The sequence below is a fragment of the Planococcus citri genome, chromosome 4 (assembly GCF_950023065.1).
Source record: "Planococcus citri chromosome 4, ihPlaCitr1.1, whole genome shotgun sequence".
Lineage (NCBI taxonomy): Eukaryota > Metazoa > Arthropoda > Insecta > Hemiptera > Pseudococcidae > Planococcus > Planococcus citri.
This window is the reverse complement of record NC_088680.1, coordinates 41183583-41209008: the sequence shown is the minus strand read 5'-3', so window position 1 is coordinate 41209008 and position 25426 is coordinate 41183583. Positions and strand designations below refer to the sequence as shown.

General features: G+C 32.5%; 2 protein-coding genes across 5 annotated transcripts in view; one reads left to right on the top strand and one right to left on the bottom strand.

The window, feature by feature from the left end:
- Positions 1 to 25426, bottom strand: part of kcc (solute carrier family 12 member kcc) — a 650839-nt gene that overhangs the window by 284077 nt on the left and 341336 nt on the right. The window lies entirely within an intron of this gene.
- LOC135845627 (uncharacterized) lies at positions 4595 to 16097 on the top strand. The gene is made up of 7 exons (XM_065364321.1): positions 4595 to 5488; positions 9299 to 9529; positions 9612 to 9809; positions 10131 to 10229; positions 10329 to 10543; positions 13728 to 13890; positions 13963 to 16097. The coding sequence occupies exons 2-7, from the start codon at positions 9319 to 9321 to the stop codon at positions 14076 to 14078; spliced, it is 1002 nt and encodes a 333-aa protein (XP_065220393.1). The 5' UTR covers positions 4595 to 5488; positions 9299 to 9318; the 3' UTR covers positions 14079 to 16097.

The following is a 25426-nucleotide window of genomic DNA, read 5'->3' as shown; positions in this document are numbered from 1 at the left end:
CTATAACGTTCGATATGAAACAAGCCTGTTATCGGATGATTCGACTTTATTTATACCATTGAGGCATTGAGTAATAATTGTTCAATGTTTTATGTAAAATACAGTCCACTTGTGTATGAATTTCGTATGGTCTTGATTCACTCGCTTGTTAGTTCCCATGTAACGAATGAAGATGTAAATGTAGACCCTCGAAATCCGTCACAAATGGACTCTATGTCTATGTACATGTATGTAGATGGTCTTATGTATTAGGTGAATGAGAAAATGATAAATTTTATGACTTTTCGAAAAAATTCTATGTTAATATTGTTCTACATCTGTTCCCGACGGTGCCACGCATTTGCCATAAATGTGCCATGCCACATGTCACATAATAGAGCATATAAATTTCGTTTATCATGCAACATTAATGTAACATGAGCAGAGGCCTTTTTCATTGGCATATCTATTATACATTTCTGCATCATGTTAAAATTTCATAAATGGCACATGAAAAACGAAATTTATAGGCTGTATTATGTGACATATGCCATGGCACTTTCTAAGTACAATTTCATGTTACATAAATTTTATCCCTCCCAAGTGACATAAATGTTGCATGAAAAACGAAATTTATATGCTCTATTATGTGCCATCAGCTATGGCACATTTCTAGCCTGATTTCATGTCACATAAATTGTGTTCTTTCCAGGTGACAAAAATGTTGCATGAAAAACGAAATTTATATGCTCTATTATGTGCCATCAGCTATGGCACTTTTCTGTTGTCATTTCAAGTAACTTGAATAGCATTTCATTCAAGTGACATAAGTGCTCCATGAAAAACGAAATTTATATGCTCTATTATGTGCCATACATCATGACACCTGTATGAGAAGTTTTTATGAACTCTAAATGTTGTCCTTTCAAAGTGACATAAGGGCTCCATGAAAAAACGAAATTTATATGCTCTATTATGTGCCATAATCTATGGTACTTTTCTGTTGCCATTTCAAGTTACTTAAATAGCATTTCATGCAAGTGACATAAGTGCTCCATGAAAAACGAAATTTATATGCTCTATTATGTGCCATACATTACGACACCTATATGACAAGATTTTTATGTACCCTAAATGTTGTCCTTTCAAAGTCACATAAATACCTCATGAAAAACGAAATTTATAGGCTCTATTATGTGCCATAAATTATGACACATTTAAGTCGCGTTTAAAAATATTTATTTCGCAGTAGTTGTTGAGTAATTAGTTTGCTTAGCGTGTAACGTAACATTCTCATGTCACAGATTTGTCACATTTATGTTACGTTATATCCATTTCTGAAACGCACTATGTTTCAGTTATTTATCACGCATTACTTACATTTATTATTTTATATTTATTTTTCCTCGATTTACCGTACATCAATTCCATTTTCATAATCCCATTCGTCGAGATGATCGAATAAATTTTTTGCCGGCGGCGGGATTCGAACCCGGGTCGTCTGGATCTCGGAGCGTGATTTAGTGCAAGCAGCTACCCTGTGAACATGTGGTACTAGGGCTATAGCGCGAATACTACGTGGCGTTCTATAAAAACTGGTGGTTCCAAATGTTCTAATAAATAGTATAATTTTGCACAAGCAACGAGAGTTCATTTAAATGAAACATCATTTAATGGTCTTTAGATATCTTTACATTATGTATTGAAGATTATAGAAGAAATAAATTTCATCATCGCTAAGAGTTCTATAAAATAAATACCTCCATTTGAGTTAAAACACAGGAGGTGTACTGTACGTATGAATAATTAAATAATATCGATAATGATTATAGAAACGCACGGCATTTAGACTTGTTGATAATTCATCGATGTTCAGTTTTCTCAGAAATTTGTTCACGATGTAATAATTAAATTGTTCCGAAAAATTGAGAAAAAACTGTATAAGAAGCTGCGTTCATTTTTCAACTGGATTTAGTTCACAATTCTATAAAATACCTCCATTTGAGTTGAATTACACGAGGTAGCGTATGAATATTAAATAATATCGATAATAAATGGGAATGCACAGCATTTAGACTTGACGATAATTTATCGATGTCCATTTTTCTCATAAATTTGTTCACAATGTAATAAATATATTGTTCCGAAAAATTAAGAAAAAACTATAAGAAGCTGGCGCGCGTTATTTTTCAACTGGATTTAATTCTCATCGAATAAAGAATCACAAAGAAAATGCTTAATCTCAATTTTGATTAATCATTCGAGTACCTCCAGCATATTTCTTACATCTTGAGTATCTTTCCTTTCTCGTTTTTAAATTGTAAATTTCCAAAAACATTTGCTCTGAAATTGCTATACCTAAACTACATAGTACTCGTACATGAAATGAATTACATTCAAATTTCAAAAGTGCGAGCGATGGGTTATTTAAAATACTCGTATATACAAAATATCAAGAAAATGAACTACTGACTCTATTAAAGATTGTGTGGTTTCTTTTAAAGAATTATAAATTTTCCAACAGGTACATAGGTAAGTACCTTAAGTATACTTAATAGTAGTTATATCTACTTGCTCTTTTATTCTAAGACTGAAATTTTGTTGTCAAAGCCCAAATACCGAAAAACTAACCTGAAGTATGTCATTCTATCTCTCTAATTGGAAATTTTCAAAAGCTTTTGCATTGCTAGATTATAATTTTTTGAAAATTATTGCTCAGAAGCAGACATGATTCAAAGCTTGCAAAAATCAAAACAAAACTAATGTCGTTTTATTTCTTGAGAACTATAAGTTACTGAAAGCTCTTGTCCTTGGCTTGCTCGAGCCAATCTTACCCTTCCCTTCAGATTCAAAATGAAACTTTTTGAAAATGATTTTTCGTATTTTAAACGTGTGAAAAGCGATGCTGGTTTGTTTTTTGATTCATAAATTTTCAAAAGCTTTTGCTCTCGCATTTTTTTTTGTTTCAAAACTGAATTTTTTTGAAAATTTTGTTCAAATTTTTCTAAATAATTCAACATAAAAAACAAAAACTCGTACGTCATCCGAAAATCATTGCGGTAAAATTCATTTTGAATTCCTCCCACAGAAAATTAATTTGTAACAATCAATCATAGCTTTCGATTTCAAAATGCAATTTTTTGAAAATGATTTTTTAAATTTTAAACGTGTGAAAACCAATAAAATTAAATCTTAAACGATGCTGGTTTGTTTTTTGATTTAAAAATTTTCCAAAGCTTTGCTCTCGTATTCATTTTTTTTTAATTAGGTACAAAACTGATTTTTTTTTATTACAATTCAAATTTTTCAAAAGAATTCAACATTAAAAACAAAAGCGCAAGTCATCCGAAATCAATGTGGGAAAGTTCATTTGGAATTGCTCCCACAGAAAATTAATTTGAAACAATCAATCATAGCTTTCGGTTTCAAAATGAAATTTCTTGAAAATGATTTTTCGATTTTGAAACGTGTGAAAACCAATAAAAAAAAATCTTAAACGATGCTGGTTTGTTTTTTGATTTATAAATTTTCAAAAGCTTTCGCTCTCGCAATTTTTTTTGTACCAAAACTCATTTTTTCTTGAAAGTTATTACTGTTCAAATTTTTTAAATGGATTCAAAATTAAAAACAAAAGCTTAATACGTCATCTCATCCGAAATCATTGTGGGAAAGTTCATTTGGAATTGCTCCCACAGAAAATTAATTTGAAACAATCAATCATAGCTTTCGGTTTCAAAATGAAATTTCTTGAAAATGATTTTTCGATTTTGAAACGTGTGAAAACCAATAAAAAAAAATCTTAAACGATGCTGGTTTGTTTTTTGATTTATAAATTTTCAAAAGCTTTCGCTCTCGCAATTTTTTTTGTACCAAAACTCATTTTTTCTTGAAAGTTATTACTGTTCAAATTTTTTAAATGGATTCAAAATTAAAAACAAAAGCTTAATACGTCATCTCATCCGAAATCAATGTGGGAAAATTCATTTGGAATTCCTCCCACAGAAAATTAATTTGAAACAATCGTATCATAGCTTATTACGGTTTCAAAATGAAATTTTTTGAAAATGATTTTTCGATTTTGAAACGTGTGAAAACCAATAAAATAAAATCTTAAACGATGCTGGTTTGTTTTTTGATTTATAAATTTTCAAAAGCTTTCGCTCTCGCAATTTTTTTTGTACCAAAACTCATTTTTTCTTGAAAGTTATTACTGTTCAAATTTTTTAAATGGATTCAACATTAAAAACAAAAGCTTAATACGTCATCCGAAATCATTGTGGGAAAGTTCATTTGGAATTCCTCCCACAGAAAATTACTTACTCTAATTTGAAACAATCACTAAAAATTCTTAGGTCTTACTGAATAAGGAAGTGAAATTCTGAATCTGAATTTTACATTTAATTGGGAGAGGCGAATTAAATGCGAAAATCGCACATAAAAAGTCTTGCAAAAAATTCCTCCAATTTCGTGTTCTAAACTATTCAAATGCGAACCGAATTTTTAAAAATTTCGAACACAGCAAAATAAAATTTTTGCATCTAAAATGATGTAGTTTCATTTTTTGAATCATAAATTTTCGAAAGTTTTTGCTTTCGTTTCATTTGGACCTATTGATAATATTATAGTTTTATGTTTTGAATTCTAGTTTTTCAAAAGCTTTTTCTCTCGCATGTATGTCGCATTTCTCGGATCAATTTTCTCCTCGTTCAGGGATAAAAAATTACTGTAGTCAACACATTACGTATTTTTTTTCATCCAAATACGTTTTTCACAATTTTTACCGTTAAATTATTGAAAAAAATCCCAAAGATGATCATGGTACGAGTAGGTTAGTTTGAACGCTACAATTATTTATGAATATGAAATTGATCGAAATTTTGAAGCATTGTTGATGGCATGTAATTAATATTAACTTATTATAGAATCGATATTAAAAATTTCTGGATTTTATTTTTTTAAAAATTCATAAATATTAAAGCACTTAAAACACAAACCACACTTTTTTTTTTAATACCTCGTACCTAAATGAATACATAATAATAAGACTCTCTGATTCAATGACCATAAGTACAGATACTACAAATTTTAAAGTATGGATACTGTTAGTCTGACAAAATAAAAAGAATCAATAAATTAAATTGAATAACTTTACAAATTAAGTCATCCTTTGAAATTTAAATAAATTTCAATTTGAATTGAAATATGGTAATGAGCGCCCTCACCGCTATTGTGTTGATCAATTGAAATGTGACGAACGTGACATATCGTTGGCTGTCTGTATGCTACTCAAAACGCGTGAAAAGGCCACCTACAGCGTGAATGATAAAAAATTGTCTTCGCAGAAGTACGGAAGCCAACAAAAATGGTTTTTTAATTTTAGATCGATATATTCGATTGAATTGAAGTGAATTTTTGCGGTTGTGCATATGGTGTTTAGGTGTTTAATGTGTGATTCCAGATTATCCAGAATTCCAGATTTTATCGGGTCAGACGTAATTAACATTGTTACGTAAGTACAGGTATCATTTTTTTTCAATATATAACTATGGCGAAAAATTACCGGATATCGGCCGGTAAAAAGAAAGTTAAATTTGAGGGTCGTTTCGTTTCGAAACGGCGTGCTCAACAAATTCGCAAGGAGAGGAAACTATTGTTGGGCACTTCTACGCATACTTCGAATGATGTTGTAATCTTAAATACTGCAACAACCTCTCCGACTATCTCTTCAGTGAATTCAACTTGTACTACGAATGTAATCTTGAATAATGCAACAACCTCTCCGGGTATCTCTTCAGTTAGCACAACGTGTACTCACACTACGTCGCATACTTCGAATGATGTTGTAATCTTAAATACTGCAACAACCTCTCCGACTATCTCTTCAGTGAACACAACTTGTACTACGAATGTAATCTTGAATAATGCAACAACCTCTCCGGGTATCTCTTCAGTTAGCACAACGTGTACTCACACTACGTCAAACAGTAAGAACGAAACCGATACGGTTCCAATTTATAACAATGCAACATCTTCAGTGATTGATGGTAACAATAGTTTCTCTGATTCAACGCCGATGACCACTGACAACGAAAGATTAAACGAGTTTCGGCGAATAATTTTGAAACACAACTTGACACGATCTGCTACAGACGACATATTACATTTTTTTAAACCTCAAGATATGCCGATTACTTACCGAACAATAATGGTACGCCAACGAACTAAACTCGGGATAGAAACTTTTTCGAATGGGGGGCAATATTATTATTTTGGCGTCGCGAGTGGGTTATTAAATTTTAAAAATTGTTACAAAATGCCAAACGACGGAATCATCAAGCTAAAAATAAACGTTGATGGGCTACCGTTGTTTGGCAGTTCTAAGAAAAGTTTGTGGCCAATATTGATGCAGGTCGACGGCGATCTGCGTAATGAAGTGATCATGGTGGCAGCGTATTGGGAAGGGGAAGGTACGGAATCAGTTACCAGCGACGAATTTCTCACCGACTTTGTTGACGAAGTTAATGGATTAATTAATAATGGCATTGTTATTGATGATAGAAAATTTGAGGTACGTGTTCAAAATTTTATCTGCGATGCGCCAGCGAAGGCGTTTATACTGGATATTAAAGGTCATACAGGGTACAGTAGTTGTCATCGTTGTTCGATTCGAGGCGAGCGAATTGGAAATCGAACATCGTTTAGAAAAAATCCAAAGGAAGAAACACCGGTGAATAGAACAGCTGCCGATTTTTTAAATGTAGTGGATCCGGATCATCATAGAAAGAGAAACAACGAAGAAACACTTTCACCTATCGCCAATATTATCGATTTTGATGTAATACTCGGATTCCCCTTCGATTACATGCATCTGATGTCATTGGGAATAACAAAAAAAGTGTTAGATTACTGGGTAAACGGACTGCCAAAAACTGCTGTAAATAAAGGTTCAAGTAAAGTTAAAATGACGAGCGATGACATAAAAACTGCGAATACCGTATTATTGAGAATCAAACCGTTTACTCCTGTCGAATTCCAGAGACGTTGTCGAAACATTGACGAATTCACGTTCTGGAAAGCCACCGAATTCAGACAATTTTTAATTTACACGGGTCCGATTGTTTTGAGTCAGATATTTTTTCCACATGATACCTTACGATGGAAGATGTATCAAAATTTTTTAAAGTTTCACAAAATAGGTCGTTTGTTGTTAGGTTGTGAAAATGTCGAAACAAATGCAGTTGAAGCACAGAAGATGATCTCAAAATTTTTGAAGGAGTTTGAAAAAATTTATGGTGGTGATCTGATCAGTCACAATTTTCATTCTTTAACGCATTTACCAGAAGACGTGTTACGATACGGTCCCGCGGACAACTTTTGTTGTTTTCAGTTTGAAAGTTTTTTACAGAAGGTAAAAGGATTTGTAAAGCAGGGAAACTTACCGTTGCAGCAAGTTGTTTTAAAGTATAAAGATCAAAGGTTGGCGGCTGTAAATCTAACTCGAAATGAAGACATCGAATTTTTCAAAAGGCATTCAGTGGATCGATTCGCAAAATTATTTATTAGTGATTCGGATTTAAGCCATTATGAATTGTACGAAAAATTAAAAACGAAGGAATTTACGATTAAGACAAAACCAAAAAATCCGATTTTTCAGAAACGAGAAATGAGAAATTCGTTCGTGATTTCCCGGAATGATGATATCTGCGTTGTTTTAGAAATTATTAAATCCTTAAAAAGTAACGACGTCTTTCTAGTGCTGGGTAAATTTGAGAAAAAGGAACGTTTCCTGAAGAATTATTTCAAAGTGGAAATGGCGCACTTCAACGAACGGAAACCGATGTTGTTCCCATTGAATTGTATAAAAAGTAAACTCTTTGCAATGCCACTTACCGATGATGAAGAAACATTTGCCACAATTCCGATATCACATATCTGTCGTTTTGCAGCCCCGGAGTAAACTATGCCGAAGTTTTAGTTTTTATGTTTAGTTTTTATGTGTAACACCAAAATTTTTCTATTAATTTCATATTCAACATTTGTGGTTTTATAGGTACTCAGTCGATTTCATTTCGTCAATTGTCTCAAGTTTAGGTATAGATCGAGTAACGGTAGTGTATGAAGGGGATGAACTTACTTAAATTTTCAACAAAAAAATCTAAAATGCAAACATTTTTGAAAAAAATTTCAAAATGTTCATTTTTAAGAATTTTTTTTCTTAAATTTGAAAACTTTTTACGAATAAATTTGACTTTGTTTGAAGGGAGCAATTAGATTTTAGTTACCTACATAATTTTTGAAAAATTTCTAAAAATTAGTTCGTGAAAAATGAATAGAAATGAGTCTCACTGGATCTCTGCGACGAAAAATTCAATATTTCTTAATGTTCAGTAGGTAGGTATATTAAATCAGTCAACTCATTTCCAAGTTTTTTTCCTGGAATTTTTGAAATTTCAAGTTTGGTTTCCCCGAAATACGAACATTCTCAAAATAAAATCAGAAATTGTTCATTTTAGAAAATTTTTTCTCAAAGAGCCTTTCACGATGAGATGGTGAAATCAGTACTTTCTCCAATTGTGACGATTTGAAAATTTGAAAAAAAATTCCCAAAATGCTCAATTTTTAATTTTTTTTTTCGAAACTGTTTGCATTTTTGATTTTTTTTTGTTGAAAATTCAAGTAAATTCATCCCATTTCTATATTCTCACCGGATCTCACTGTGCAGAAAAATTTGATATTCCATTAGCGTAATTTTGGAAAGTTGGTTATTTTTTTTTCAAGTCAAAAGTTGATATTCAGGAATTTGTCAATTTCTTTTAATGGAAATCAATATTTCTTAAAAATAAGACTGTACCAAGTTCAATGTGAAAAATTTTTACGAGTCAAAAATTTTGTACAAATCCTTCTAGCGCGAAAAAACATTTCGTCTACGTGGGAGGTACTGATTTTAGAAAAAATATACCCCTTAAATACATAATTAGAGTTGCCTCTCTCTTTCTCTCTCTCTCTCAAAAAAAAAAAAATGATTTTGAGTATGAAAATCTGGTATTTACAAAAAGTATGTACAAAAGTTATGAATTTCTTAGGTTTTTTAAAGAATTTGCTGGTTTTGCTATAATATATTTTTTTTAATAACATTTGCTCCAACTTCGTTTGAGCAGTATAGTTAATTTCACGTTGATCTTCATAAGCTAGCTTTCTTAATCGTCTCTGAAACGACCGATAGTTACAGAATAATTATACCTACGAGCATGGAAAAAATCCAATAAGTAGAAATACGAGGGTTTTTAATTTTTATTTGTTTTGTTTTGATTGATTTTAGAAGGTACATATTTTTTGAGCATGGCGGCATCATTTAAAATTGTATCAACAAAAAACGTTGACAGCGGAATCGTGGAGATATGTACGGTTCCAACATGTTGGTTCATCGAAGGTGAAAAGAAGTTTTATTACCCACCTCCGAAACACGCTACAGTAAAAAGGATTTCATCTGGAAAAGAACCTAATACAAAATGGCCTGTGTATTCGGTTGAAAATATTCATCATGTCTTGGGTAAGTTGAAAAATCAGGTATAAAATTTAGGTAAGAAGGTATACTTTGATGGAAATTTTAAATCTTGTTGTCTAATTAATAGACGATTATGATAAATGCAAGCCGCTCGAAGAACAGCTTCTCCAATCCAGTTCGGCTTCATTAATTGCACCCCGTAGGGACGAAGTTCATGAAAAATCCGATAAAGATAAGGAAAAATCCGATAAAGATAAGGAAAAATCCCATAAAGATGACGAAAAATCCGATAAATATGACGACGAAAGCAGCGACATAACATCAGGTAAAAATACAAATTTTAAAGTTCAAACATTTACCTATATCCGTGAAAAAAAATTTGGAGCCGCGAAAAATTATTTTTACTATCAAAGAAAAAACAGCATGTAAAAATTTCTACACTAAAAAATGTTCAATTTTTTTTTAAATTGAAAAAAATGACTCACAGAAAAAGTATAATTTATGTATAAAGTGCAATAGCAAAATTATATGTATAGTTCTTTCCAGCACTCTACTTAACGTCCCCGCATATATATTTTTCGCGAAAACATTCAAAAAATTTGAAAAGTAATGTCAATTTTTACTTTAATCTGTAATTTTGTTTCAGACACGGACAAAAGTGATGATACGACTCATCCCACTCCTGAAAATAAAAGAAAACGCGTGAAACGATTTGTGGTGAAACCAAAACGAATGAAATACTTGGGTGAGTTTTAAAATCCAGAAACTTCACGTACCTATACATCGTACCTGTATTCGAAGTTTTATTTTTTAATAATATGAATTTCGCTTTCCGTCTGTTTAGAAGAAGATATCATCGATATCAAAAATCGGCTTTTCTTAATTGAGAAATCTAATAGAAGTCAACAAGATGATATAAAAGAAATTAAAAACCTCGTCATCGATTTGGCCCGTTCTTCTAAAAGACATATGGACTTCGATAGCTTTCCACTTGAATGCATGGATGATTTTATGCAAATGGAAGAAAAACTGAAGGATGTCGATTATTTCGAATCGATGGTAATTCATACTAAGATACCTACTGAATTTTTACTCGAGTACTTTTTTTTTTGTTTAGTTAGAATATTTATAAATTTTGAATTTATGCTGCATAAAGGCTCACATAGGAATTGTGTATAAATGAAATTCGAATTAGTGAAGTTCTCAATGACCAACATTTTTTCTATTATTGCTCGGACGTGAATGGGACTTGATCCCGCATCCAAAGTACATCAAATGCCGGTGTTCTACCGATTGAATTTACCCGAATGCCTCGAAGAAATTTTATATTTCGTTAATTTTATTTTATTTTTTTGAAAATCGCTCATTTTCAGTCATTAAAAATGTCAAAAATTGTACTTTTCGAAGTGAATGGTTATTTTTTTGTAATAGACACAACAAATTTCCCAAGAAATTCAGTAAATTTCAATTTTTTTGAAAAAAATAAAAAATCCATTTTTACTGACACTCTGAAATTACTACATAGGCTACATATTAGTAACTTTTGGTTACTTTCTAAAAATGTTGGTTACTAAAAGTTATTTTTTTCTAGTTTTTTTATTTTTTTTTACAAATTTCCTTTTTCCCCCCAAAATTATAACTAGAATTTTTGAAGAAGAAAAAATTAAAATTGTTACGAATTTCATTTTTCCTGATTTGATGGTTTTTCTTTAGAATTTGTTTGGGGTTTTTCTAATTTTAACAAAGTATTGCTCATTATTTTTGAATTTCTCGATAGTTTTAACTGGATTTGGTTCTGTTTTGATCGATTTTTACATCTTGAGTTGTAGCGGTTTTTTTAATGATTTTGTTTTGAATAATTTTGATGTTTTTTTTTTCGCTTGAATTGTTGCTGAATTTTATCACCTCAAATTCTCGTAATTTCTTTATAACAATTTTTTCTTTTGAATTTTTAAGAATTCTTTTTTTTTGGTTTTTCAATGATTTTCCCGCAATTTTCATTTTTTTTTGTGTTCAAATTTTTGCAAAGATTTCTCCAGTTTTGATGGAATTTTTAACTTCGAATTTTCACGATTTTATTTTTGCTTTAAATTACGGTTATTTTTTTGCCTTAATTTGGACTGTTTTCTTAGCAGTTTTTTATCTGGTCATAGTGCTTTAAAAAAACTAGCTTGTGGAATTGTGAATTTTTTTCTTCCAAAAGTTATGATTTCCTTTGAATTTTGATAATTTTTTTAGGGAGGGAGGGAAGCTTCTTCATGATTTGATGAGTTTGTTTTTTCATTTTCATCTTTTGTGGTGGATTTTTTTTCGGAGTCTTGATATCTTTTATTCGTCGATCCCTGTCTTCTTTCTCTTTCCCTCTCAGTTATGAGAAAGGTCCTCAGGATTTCCTCTCTCTCTCTGAACAATTTTTTTTTTCAAGTACGAATTATTTTTTTCTTTTGAGTCGTCTTGAGTTTTACTCGAAATTTTTTGATGATTTTTCTCAAAATGTTTGTGGTTTTTTCTGTAGATATTCATACTTTTAATTTAATTTTCGCGAGTTCCATGTCCTGATTTCTCATTGATTTTTCCTGAACTGAATTTTCGAAAGTTTTCCATTTTCATCCCTTCCATAATTTTATTTTGAATTTTATGGGTTCGTTTTTCTGACTAAATTTTTGTTCTTAATTTCGGCGAAACCTTTTTTCTTGAATTTTCGTGACTTTTATGAAATTTCCTCCTAATTTTGCGCCAAATTTCAGTAATTTTCTTCAGCTTACATACATTTTTGTGGAATTTTTTTACAGTTTTTTTTTTTTGAGTTTTGTTTTGGTTTGGATTTCAAGACTTGATGTTTTTATTTCGAATTTTTTGGGGAGCTTTCTTGTTTTTTTTTCGCGTTTTAGTTTTCTCTCAATTTCAATAATTTTGGTTTGCATTTTTTTTTTTTTTTTTTTTTTTTATTGAAACTTGTGTCAATTTTTTCCAGGTTTTGATGTATTTTATTCGCGAAATTGAGGATTTTTTTTTGAATTTTGATGTTTTTTTTCTGGTTACTTTTTCAGCTACCAAAATGGAAGTTTTTCCTATAGTTAGGGGGTTTGAAAAGTTTTTTGATAGTATCATAAAAATCTGTGTTGTCACTTTTTTTCGTACAAAAATTAGCTCAAAAAGTTTCAAAATGTAGTTTTTATATCGTTCCGACTCTCAAAAACTCTGAAAAAAATATATTATGGACAACATTTTCATGCTAGCTGAACAACATATTAAAAAATTGCGATGACACTATGTCGTAAAGTCGATTTAAAATAATTTCAAGTTTGCAAAAAAATATGATTTTTTTATTTAAAACATGAAAAAAACTTTTGATTGGTGAAGTTGACCCATTTAACCCCTATTTTTGCGTGTCTGTTGAAAAAGTTGAAAAGGGTTCAAAATTACGAATATACAGGGAGTTTTATTCATCTTTTTCATCTAGATTATTGAATATATACTTCAAAACGTTACGTTTGGCGCAAATTACAGGTTTCTAATTTTCCAGGGATTCCCAAAACATCGAAATTACGAAAAATCAGAAAATTGGATTTTTGAGTACCAGCGCAAAATTTTATTGAGCTCAAAATTTGGTATGATGGAGGTCTTTCAGATACTAATAAACTGTAAGCAGCTTTTTAGCGGGGCTTAGAGGGGTAGGTCCAAAATGGTGGTTCCAAAATTTTCCAAAAATCAAAACCCCCCAATTGCTGCCCTCGAGGGTTGAGAATAGAAAAATCACCTCGCATAACGTTTATTGGGTTCAAACAGATATTTTACGCTGAAAAAGTTTTTGAAAATGATACTCAGTGGTTCCTAAAATTCTTTTTTTATTCACAACTTTGGGAACCCCCCTGGAGCCCAAAAATGGGGATTCGTATTTGGGACATTTTTTACAACATTTTATGAGTGATCGAGTCGATAAGGTAACTGTGCAGGGCCCAAAAAGTGGCCTTATCGGGACTCCTTTATTCAGTTGCCTTATTTTGGCCTCTTTCTGACGTATTTTATGAAAAAGTTGATAGAAATTACACTCGCAACAAAAAAATAAAAACTAGTTTATTTTGTGAATCTTTTCAAATTTTAATTATTTTTTTTTGATGAGTTCATTTCATCGAGTGAAAGGGTTTTTTAAATCTCAAATTAATCTGTTTCTTCGTTTTTTCCTGGGCAGAAAATTACGTTTATAAAATATGTGTGTTATAATTTTTTTTTTTTTTTTTAGAAAACTTATCTGACGGATTTCGGAGGGAAAAGCCTGAAGGAAACAGTACCAGTCATAATGAAGGCGGTCCTGACCCCAGGCATCGTTCGCAACAAAATAAACTTTACCGGTCAAAACAACAAATTAACATTTTGTAAATCCAGTATTTACAAAGTTATTGAAAGTGAGTACACCTGAACAATATTAAATTTACATGACAGGTAAATAATTCTTCATTTTCATTTGTTTTTTGCAGAAGTTTTGAGTGAAAAACATGGTAAAAACGAAGCGGCGGACATACCTGCCAGAATTTCGAAGTGGTTACGGTATACGCATGATAATTGTAAAGAGAAGAATAACGAAGATGCGTAAGTCCAAAAATCGAAGGTATATAGGACCGTAATTCAAAATTTTTACGGTTAAGATGGCTCGGAGGTCTCAAATCTTCAAGTTGTTTGAAATTATAATTTAGATTTATCGTTTCGTGTATTTTTAGATTTTTATAATTACAGATTTTTTAGATCTTATTCTAGAACTGTTTAGTTAAATTCAAAATTTAATAATTGAGAGGCGTTTCGCGATATGGGTCCTTGTGGTGATTCGATGTTTTTTTTTATTGACGATTCCAACTTACTTTTTCACGAGAAATCGAATGGTGTAATCAGATTTCGCCTATCTCATCAACTTCTCGTTTTAAAAATTACTTTAACATGAATACTCAAAAACTCACATTTTTGGGAAATCAAAAAACATAGTTTTTGTTTGTTTTTGATTTTTTTTTTTTAAAAAAAGGTCGATGGAAAAATCATTTTATTGTTGTTACCTATGTAAAATTTCATGGCTAATCCGAATTTCTCAGTATTTTTTTGCGGAGTAGTCTGTAACGTTGTGTAAATTTGGCTGTTCACCACAAGGTCTCTTTTCTAAATCACTGATATCAGGCGATGATGAACGAATTTCTTCAAAATTTCCCATCCAACCTATGCGCAGGACAACACTGCACCCAAAAATAAAAAAAAATAAAAAAAAATCGAAGCAATTCGATGTTTTTTCTCTCCTGAAAAAAAAAACGAAATATCACCACAAGGGCCCTTATCGCAAAACCCCTCTCAATTTTTTTCAAGAAACAATAATTCTTTATCATCTCTTTTCATTAAAATACTCTTATCATTTAAGATCAAGTATGATGCAACTATAGTCTGGTAATTAGTGGCCAAGGTAGCCTTACATAAAGGGAAATGAGAATGGTACATACTCAAACAAAAAGGTTCATTTTTTTCTGGTTAATGATCAACTGATTCAACTGAAGTGGATAAAACTTGATCACATTTTGCAACAAGTTAAGAGAGACTTTGTTCTCAAAAAATTTGCTGGACACCAGTTGATGTGTGCACAGGGTTTGATATGAAAGCCAGTTGTGATTTATGGTACTGTGTAGTTTGTCAGAACACCGTCATATTTTACAAACTCGTGTGAACGATTGCACTGTTTATCTCGATCATTTTTCAACTGATTCAACTGAAGTGGATAAAACTTGATCACATTTTGCAACAAGTTAAGAGAGACTACGTTCTAAAAAAATTTGTTGGACACCTGTTGATGTGTGCACAGGGTTTGATATCAAAGCCAGTTGTGTTTTATGGTACTGTGTAGTTTGTCAGAACACCATTACCCATTCATATTTTACAAACTCGTGTGAACGATTGAGAAAATTTATGGAATAATTTTCTACAAATTTCTGCGTTGTAAGGCACGCTCATATTAATGAGAATCGCTTATTTAGGTATAGTTGATGACTGTAGTTGATGTCAGAGTAATACTGAGGGAAACTGTACTAATAAAACCTTCGATAACAGTTTATTGCTACGATATCTTCATGCATTTCACTTTATCATGAAGAAATGTTCGAAAGAATGATTCAAAAATTTTCTGATAATTTATAATAGCTACATACGTTGACAAATTCACTATATTTTGGTAAATTCGAAAATTTATTTAATTCAATATTTTCTCATTAAAGAAATTTGCATCTTTATTTCTTTTTAAAAAATATGTTGATAGTTGTAAGGCTACCTGACCTGCTATGCACAACTCGTTGTTGAATTCACTTTTTTTTCACTTGTAAACTATGTATAAATTGCAATTATGTATTTACAGTTGGCATTTTTTGACTTGTTGAAGACGTTGTCACCCTACACACATTTGTGTTACATAATATGCGAATGTTCTTATTTTAATTTGTCATTTAAAACTTTTTTGACAATCTCTTGGAGAAATTTTGTAATGTAATTAATTATGGTTTGCATTTATTTTATTTTAATCTAAGTTTGAAGGCTAAACTACACATTTACTGTGCATCATTGAGTTTATTACACTGTTTTTTTACTGTGATGCGTCTATTTTCTTTCAATACTTTGCTCTTCAAAGTATACCTATGTCATTTTTTGGGACATTCAGGTGTCATGTCATTCCTATGGGCCAGGAGACCCCCTACAATGGGCGCAATTCAATATCTTATCCCAGTATATATAAATATTAAAAAAAGTTAATGACCCACATGTTTTGAGGTAGTAGAATCTGAATTTTATAATATTTTTTGTGGGGAGAGGTGAGATGTTAAGAGCGGGAGAAATGACAAATTTGAGCATATCAACGTGCAATACATCAATATGTATGTTTTTGAGGTCATAGAATCCGAATTTGATAATATTTTTTTCATGGGGTGAGGGGATGAGCCGTTAGCAGGGAAGAAATGAACATTACTTTTTTCAAAAATAATTTTTCAAAGAGATACCATTTTTTAAATGATGGTGATTTACATGTTTCTATAAAAGTAATCAAATACCCTCTAATCCCGCGTACTTTTTGATTTACATAGGTTCAGTAGTATGTTTAGGTGTAGAATTAGGAATGCATGATTTTTGGGTGCTTGCAGGTGCTCCTAGGATTATTTATGAAATTTTTCAGTTTTCAAAAATACATAATTTTGATGCAAATCTCTCCAATCTCACACACATGAATTTTTCTCTTCTCTCAAAATACGCACTTCATCCACATCCCTTAAAAAAAAAAAACAAAAAAAAACAATCAAATTCGGATTGTACAACCTTAAAAACGTGCTTTTCAATGTGCCACACGTTGATATGTTCAAATTTTTCATTTTAAGGTCATACAATCCGAATATGATGATGATATTTTATTTTCAAGAGATATTTTTTTTTGAGTGCAATTTAAAGCCTGTGTTCAAAGCAGTTTTATGTTGCATGGGGAGATATGTAGTTATGTCATGTAATCAAGAAACTTAAACAGTAACTAGAAACTGTATCATCAAAGTGCCAATTTGGTAAAAGATTTGCGGCATCTTGTGGTGGTTTCATGAATACATGCCTATTATTTGTCATTGCAAGTTTCAATTTATGTACCATCATTATGAGCCCTTATATTGCACAATGTGAAAAGTATATAATACCATCATTTAAAAGTGCCATTTGTAGTGATGATATGATTGCCCATAATTCCAACAAATTACGACTCACTTCATAGCATGCCATTTTTCAGTCACAATTTAAACCATCTGTATACAGTACTGAAATATGACGTTTTTAATGCGCATATTTTAGTTCTTGATAATGAGACATGGGTGGTGTTTTTTGAGTGCAATTTAAAGCATTTCTTTAAAGCACTTTTATGTTACACTGAGAGATATGTAGTTATGTAACATAATGGAGTCACTTGAGCTGTGATTTGAAACTGTATCAATAATGTGCCAATTTAGTGAATGATATGCGGCATCTTATGGTGGTATCATGTGTACATGCCTATTATTTGTCGTTGCAAGTTTCAATTTAAGTACCATCATTATGAGCCCTTATATTGCACAACCTGAAAAGTCTATAATACATCATTTGAAAGTGCCATTTGAAGTGACGAGATAATTGCTCATAATTCCAACAAAATTACGACTCAGTTCATGGCACACCATTTTTTAGTCACATTTCAAACAACTGTAAATAGTATTGATATATGACGTTTTTGATGCGCATATTTTGGTTCTTGATAATGAGACATAAGTAGTACTTTTTCAGTGCAATTAAAAGCATTTCTTTAAAGCACTTTTATGTTAAGTTGAGAGATATGTAGGTTTGCAACATAATCGAGTCACTTAGAAAGTGACCAAAAAGTGTATCTTTAATGTGCCAATTTAGTTTGTGATATGAGGCATCTTGTGGTATTTGGGTCATTCCATGTCAACTCAACCAACGTTTTTGGGTCATGTCCTTTGATTTCGCTCAAATTTTGTTTACAATATCTACCCACCTAGTAAGTAAGAAAGCCGCAATCAGTTTGGTCCCAGCCCCCTCAGGGGGCGGGTGAGGAGGCTTCCATTATTTTCACATTGTCTCGAGGTACTCAACTTCAGCAGCCCATTCCTCCAACACTATGATACTTTGATCAAAACTGATTTCACAGTTCGAAAGGGCATTGAATTTTGAACTTTTTAAGTATTTTGAAATTTTCAAAAGTTGAAAGTTGAACTTTCAATTTGAAAGTTCAAATTTCTAAATGACGCTGTAAGTGGGAGCTACCATTTAAAAGTTTGAAAAAATTTCCATAGATGTACATTTTGATACTTTCTTGAAATATTTAGGTTTCAAGATGGAACTTTTGATGGAGGGGGAGCACCCCCTCCCCCCAATTTTGGGTGAAACTTTCGAAAGAAAATCTGGGGCATGTGATATATCGAATTGTATTTTTTCGGCGACGCTGAACACGAATATTACGTTAGATTTTTGATAGGACCCATCCACGGCCCCCAGCACCTCCCCAAAGGGGGTAAAAGTTCAAAAAAGTGTTTTGTTCGTGCGACACATGGAATAATATGTTTTTGGTGACGCTGAACAGGAATACGACGTCAGATTTTTGATTGGACCTCATCCACGGCCCCCAACAATTTTTTTGGGCTTTTACCTATTGGGGGAGGTTCTGGGGGCCATGGGTGAGGTCGATTTAAAAAAACAATGGCTATATTCGTGTTCAGCGTTATCGAAAACATACTATTTCATGTGTCACACGAATGTTACAATTTTTTGGGGGTTTATCCCCTTTGGGGAGGTGCAGGGGGCCATGGACGGGTCAAATCAAAAATCTGACGTCATATTCGTGTTCAGCGTCACCAAAAACATATTATTCCATGTGTCGCACGAACAAAACACTTTTTTGAACTTTCACCCCCTTTGGGGAGGTGCTGGGGGCCGTGGATGGGGTCCTATCAAAAATCTAACGTCATATTCGTGTTCAGCGTCGCCGAAAACATACAATTCGATATATCACATGCCCCAGATTTTCTTTCGAAAGTTTCACCCAAAATTGGGGGGAGGGGGTGCTCCCCCTCCGTCAAGAGTTTCATCTCGAAACCTAAATATTTCAAGAAAGTATCAAAATGTACATCTATGGAAATTTTTTCAAAATTTCAAATGGTAGCTCCCACTTACAGCGCCATTTAGAAATTTGAACTTTCAAATTGAAAGTTCAACTTTCAACTTTTGAAAATTTCAAAACACTTAAAAAGTTCAAAATTCAATGCCCTTTTGAACTGTGAAATCAGTTTTGATCAAAGTATCATAGTTTTGGAGGAATGAGCTGCTGAAGTTGAGTACCTCGAGACAATGTGAAAATAATGGAAGCCCCCCCCCCCACCCACCCCCTGAGGGGGCTGGGACCAAACTGATTGCGGCTTTCTTACTTACTGGGTGGGTAGATATTGTAAAAAAAATTTGAGCGAAATCGAAAGACATGACTTTCAAAATTGACTTTATTTGGTTGAGCTTGACATGGAATGACCCATTTGTCATTGCATGGTTACATTTATGTATCATTATTATGAGCTCTTTTGTTGCATGACATGAACGGTCTATAACGCATCATTTGTAAGTGCCATTTTTAGTGGCGAGATTATTGCTCATAATTCTAACAAAATAACGACTAACTTCATGGCACACCATTTTTTAGTCACATTTCAAACAATTGTAAATGGTATTGATATACGACGTTTTTGATGCGCATCTTTTGGTTCTTGATAATGAGACATAAGCAGGGTTGCCACGGTTTTTCAAAAATTGATCCGGATCACGGATCACGGATCGTAGCTGTAAAAAATGATCCGGATCACGGATCACGGATAACCAAGTAAAAAATGATCCGGATCACGGATCACGAATCATGCTCAAAAAAGTGATCCGGATCACGGATCACGGATCAAATTTCTGCGGATCGTTTTAAAATGTTTGTTTTCTAGAAAAACGGCCAAAATTCATTATTTAGCAGTAAAAAATACCAAAATATTCCACTTTCTTCCAAAATTGACCAAAAGTTTTGCTATTTTGAGAAAAAATGACAAAAAATCACATTTCTTTTCAGAAAAATTGCTAAAGAAGCACACTTTTTCTCCAAAAATCATCCAAAAAATGATCCGTGATAGGTGATCCGTAAATGGCAAATTTAACGGATCACGAATCACGGATCATGGTATAAAAAAGGATCCGGATCACGGATCACGGATCTTGCCTGAAAAAATGATCCGGATCACGGATCACGGATCACAAAAAAATGATCCGGATCAATGATCCGGATCATTGTTGATCCGGATCGTGGCAACCCTGGACATAAGTAGTACTTTTTGAGTGCCATTTAAAGCATTCCTTTAAAGCACTTTTATGTCACGTTGAGAGATATGTAGGCTTGCCACATAATCAAGTCACTTAGACAGTGACCAAAAAGTGTATCTTTAATGTGCCAATTTAGTTTGTGATATGCGGCATCTTGCGGTGGTATCATAAGTACATGCCTATTATTTGTCATTAATGGTTAGATTTATGTATCATCATAATGAGCTGTTTTGTTGCATATCATTTGTAAGTGCCATTTTTAGTGGTGAGATTATTGCTCATAATTCCAGCAACATAACGGCTCATTTCATGACATGCCATTTTTTGGTCACATTTTAAAACACTGAATATGGTATTGAAATATGACGTTTTTAAATGCGCATACTTTAATTCTTGATAATGAGACAGAAGTTTATTTTTTTGAGTGCAGTTTGAAGCATTCCTTTAAAGCACTTTTGTGCTACCTTGGGAGATATGTTGGTATACCACATAATCAAGTCACTTAGACAGTGACCAAGAAGTGTATCTCTAATGTGCCAATTTGGTGAATGATATGCGGCACCTTGTGCTGGTATCATGAGTATATGCCTATTAATTTGTCATTGAATGGTTAGATTTATCTATCAGTATTACGAGCTCTCTTGTTGCATGACATGAACAGTCTATAATGCATCATTTGTAAGTGCTACTTGAAGTGATGAGATAATTGCTCATAATTCCAACAAAATTACGACTCACTTCATGGCACGCCATTTTTCAGTCACATTTTAAACCAGTGTATTTAGTATTGAAATATGACGTTTTTAAAGCGTATATTTTAGTTCTTGATAATGAGACATGAGTGATATTTTTTTGAGTGCAGTTTATAGCATTCCTTTAGAGCACTTTTATGTTGAGTTGAGAGATATGTAGTTATGTAACATAATCAAGTCACCTGAGCAGTGATCAGAAACTGTATCAATAATGTGCCAATTTGGTGAATGATTTGTAGCATCTCATGGTGATATCATGAGTACAGGTATATTACTTGTCATTGTAATGTTTGATTTGTGTATCATTATTATGGTCCATTTTGTGGCCCAACATAAATAGCCTATATGGCATCATTTATAAGTGTCATTTACTGGGGTGAGATAATGACTCATAATCCCAACGATATAACGACTCATTTCATGGCATGCCATTTTTGGGTCACATTTTAAAACACTGAATATGGTATTGAAATATGACGTTTTTATAACGTATATTTTAGTTCCTGATAATGTGACATAAGTGATATTTTTTTGAGTGCAGTTTAAAGCATTCCTTTAGAGCACTTTTATGTTGAGTTGAGAGATATGTAATTATGTAACATAATCAAGTCACCTGAGCAGTGATCAGAAACTGTATCAATAATGTGCCAATTTGGTGATTGATTTGTGGCATCTCATGGTGATATCATGAATACAGGTATATTATTTGTCATTGTAATGTTCGATTTGTGTATCATGATTATGGTCCATTTTGTGGCCCAACATAAATAGCCTATATGGCATCATTTATAAGTGTCATTTACTGGGGTGAGATAATGACTCATAATCCCAACGATATAACGACTCATTTCATGGCATGCCATTTTTGGGTCACATTTTAAAACACTGAATATGGTATTGAAATATGACGTTTTTATAACGTATATTTTAGTTCCTGATAATGTGACATAAGTGATATTTTTTTGAGTGCATTTTAAAGCATTCCTTTAGAGCACTTTTATGTTGAGTTGAGAGATATGTAATTATGTAACATAATCAAGTCACCTGAGCAGTGATCAGAAACTGTATCAATAATGTGCCAATTTGGTGAATGATTTATGGTGATATCATGAGTACAGGTCTATTATTTGTCTTTGTAATGTTCGATTCGTGCATCATTATTATAGTCCATTTTGTGGCACAACATAAACAGCCTATATGGCATCATTTATAAGTGTCATTTACTGGGGTGAGATAATGGCTCATAATCCCAACAGTATAACGACTCATTTCATGGCATGCCATTTTTGGGTCACATTTTAAAACACTGAATATGGTATTGATATGCGCCATTTCAAAGTCCATTCATGTCACTTCAATATGGTTTGATTTCTTTCCATAAAAGTACAAGTTTTATGGCATGAGATAATTGCAACTTTTTTATGTCACGTACTTGATGTCCTATTTGAAGCACTTTTATTTCTTGTCATGAAATGACGCAATTATGTCACTTTTATGTGCCGAGGGTGCCATAAATTTCGTTTTTTGGCACCGTCGGGTTGCAATGCAGTTATTAGTATTTTCCCCACATTTATTTCTTTGAATTTTTTTCACCAGTGTAGCTGACATTTCGTGGATTGATTTGTAGAGCATCCACATTTACATCGACCTGTCCAACTGGAAATGATACAATATAGTTTGAAAAAAGACTTCGAAGAAATAAAAATAAAATACGTAGAGGGGCATGGCTATGACTTTGCAAACCTGCTCGCGGACAGACTTGCAAACGCAGCAGTATACGACGACGAATTGGTCGATATCTTGGTAGAAGAACCTGAAGAAAAATTAGAAAAAATTGCTAAATTTATTAGATTGAAAAATTTCGAAAAAATTGTCCATGATGAAAAAGAATTCAATAAAACAGACGATCCAGAAAAAAGAGTCCATACCATCGAAATGTTAAAATTAATACTCGAAGATAATACTTTGTATCAATCATCTTGTTATATGTATTTATTTATAAAAAATCAATACAAAGTTTCCCACGAACCCTGAGTAAATTTATTTAGAGTTTCAAATTGCGTGAGATAAAATCCTATGATCTTCGATCTAGGTACTGTTATATACACGCTACCTCCGACTGAGCAAAAAATACCATCGCAACGTTTAGCAACGTTATAAGCTGCTAATAGGACACAAAGTCCAGGTAAATCGGCATGTTACCAAAAAAATATAAAATTTTGAAAATTTTGAATGGAGGCGCTTTATTAGCCTGAAAATACACCAAAAAGAATCACAAATGTGCATATGTTCATTTAATTTTCGCGAAAAAACGATTGGTGGTATAGATGGTTTGTAGACGTCTACAGTTTATTACACGGGATCTTCTTCATTGTGTATGAGAAAACAAGCCATTAGCTATTCGATGATTGCAAGATAGTTTTTGCATTTGCTGTCACCATATTGGTTGATGGTTGCATTGGTTGCTAAGTTTGCTTTTAAATATCAATTCGAAGCTGATTTTTCATTTCTTGATCTTTTTTTATAATTTATAAAGTAGGATGTACCACTTTTTAAAAAATGAAGTTGAATGAATGATTTTCTCGCAAATTAGAACATTCAACTAAATAAAATCATTCGTACATGAATTTTAAAATATCAAGTCCAAATCAGTCCTAAATTTGGTTTTAATAAACTAATTGCTGATTGTCTTTATGTCGAAATACTGTTCGTTGATTGGCTATAAACTGACAATTCATCAATTTATTGCCAGTTAAAAATTACGTAGAAATTTCTGATGAATATACAGTGCTAAAATTTCTAATAATCACGGACGCAAACAACTGCTGGTTAATTTTTCGAATTTGGCGCCAAAATATTACTAAGCATTGTAATAATAATCCTAACCCTATATGAAATGCTATTCGCTGATTGGCTATTTTGAAATACTGTTCGCAACTACTACCACGAAAAAGTGAAAACAATATAGTTTTTTAGCGCATCGCGCGAAAACTATACAAAAAATTAAGCTGATCCCATATTTTTCTTACTCTCATGCCCACAACACATCTTCACGATTCTTAGAACAGCTCCAAATGCAGACAATTGTCACTCAACATTATACACTACAAAATCGAATCAAAGCAGGTAAAACCTAGAAACACTATAAACCATCATACATAAACCCTTGAAATACTACACAGGACAGAGGCAATAATCAGGCATCCAGCAACTCTTAATACTCGTTCAAAAAGTACTTTCTCGAGAAGAAAAGTTACGCTTTAGATAATTGGAACGACGTTTCGGGCTAAATGAAGCCGAGTGGAAATTCAAAGTCCATTTGCGATCTGCTCTAACGATTACTTGAATACGTAGAAAAAACATAAGTTTCATTCAGCAAGGTAAATTCCTATCGGTTGCACAAAACCCTTCGTTGATGTTATAAAAACGTTCGTGAAAATTTTTACCCTTTTTTTTTTTTTTGGTATGTTTGTATGTTTGGTTCTGCGTTGTAATCCTATTATCGATGATTGGCTAAACAGACAGTTCTTACGTTATCTCGGTTTTTATTATGTTAAAAATCCAAGATGGCTGATATGACCTTGTTCAGACAAAAAATCAACTCGGGTTAGATCGAATTAAAGCTCCGTTTCTTGTTTTTGGAAACTTCGCGTTTTTCCATTAAATTACCATTCTTGTGGTCTTTTTTTCCTGTTTCGAAAACTACCTCGCCATTATCGTTCATTTTCTTTAAATCCGCCAACGTAAGCGTATTTCTACGGAAATTAAAATTCTTCATTCAAATTAAACATTAATTTTGATTGTTGAGCGAAAAAAAAGAAAAAAAGCAGGAAAAAGGACCACCTAAAGAAAATAACCGCCGTCGCGTCGTTATAATCGGTAATGTTGGAACCCCCCTCTCGCCCCAGCCAGGGGTAAGTAAAATCAAACGTTACAAAGCTCGCATTTAAAATACTCGTTAATTTCGCATCTAAGCAGAGAAGAGAAAAAAAGTCGTCCGGATTGTACGTTTACGAGGCAAATTTTCCAAATACCATGCCATACATTAGTAGAGTTCTTACTGGCGATAAAAAGCAAAGAAAAAACAGCGTCGAGTAAAAGAAATTAATCGTTTTTAATGAAGCTGGTATTTTATAATCTGGTGTTTTTCTTTTTTCTACGCACGTTTCATTTTTATTTCGAATACGTTTGCAGAGTAAACTGGTGCGAGAGAAGGACAAAAATACAACGAAATTAATTCTTGCGAGAGAATTATGTGTTTATTTTTTCATTAACCGGAATTCCGGTTGCTGGAGATAAAACA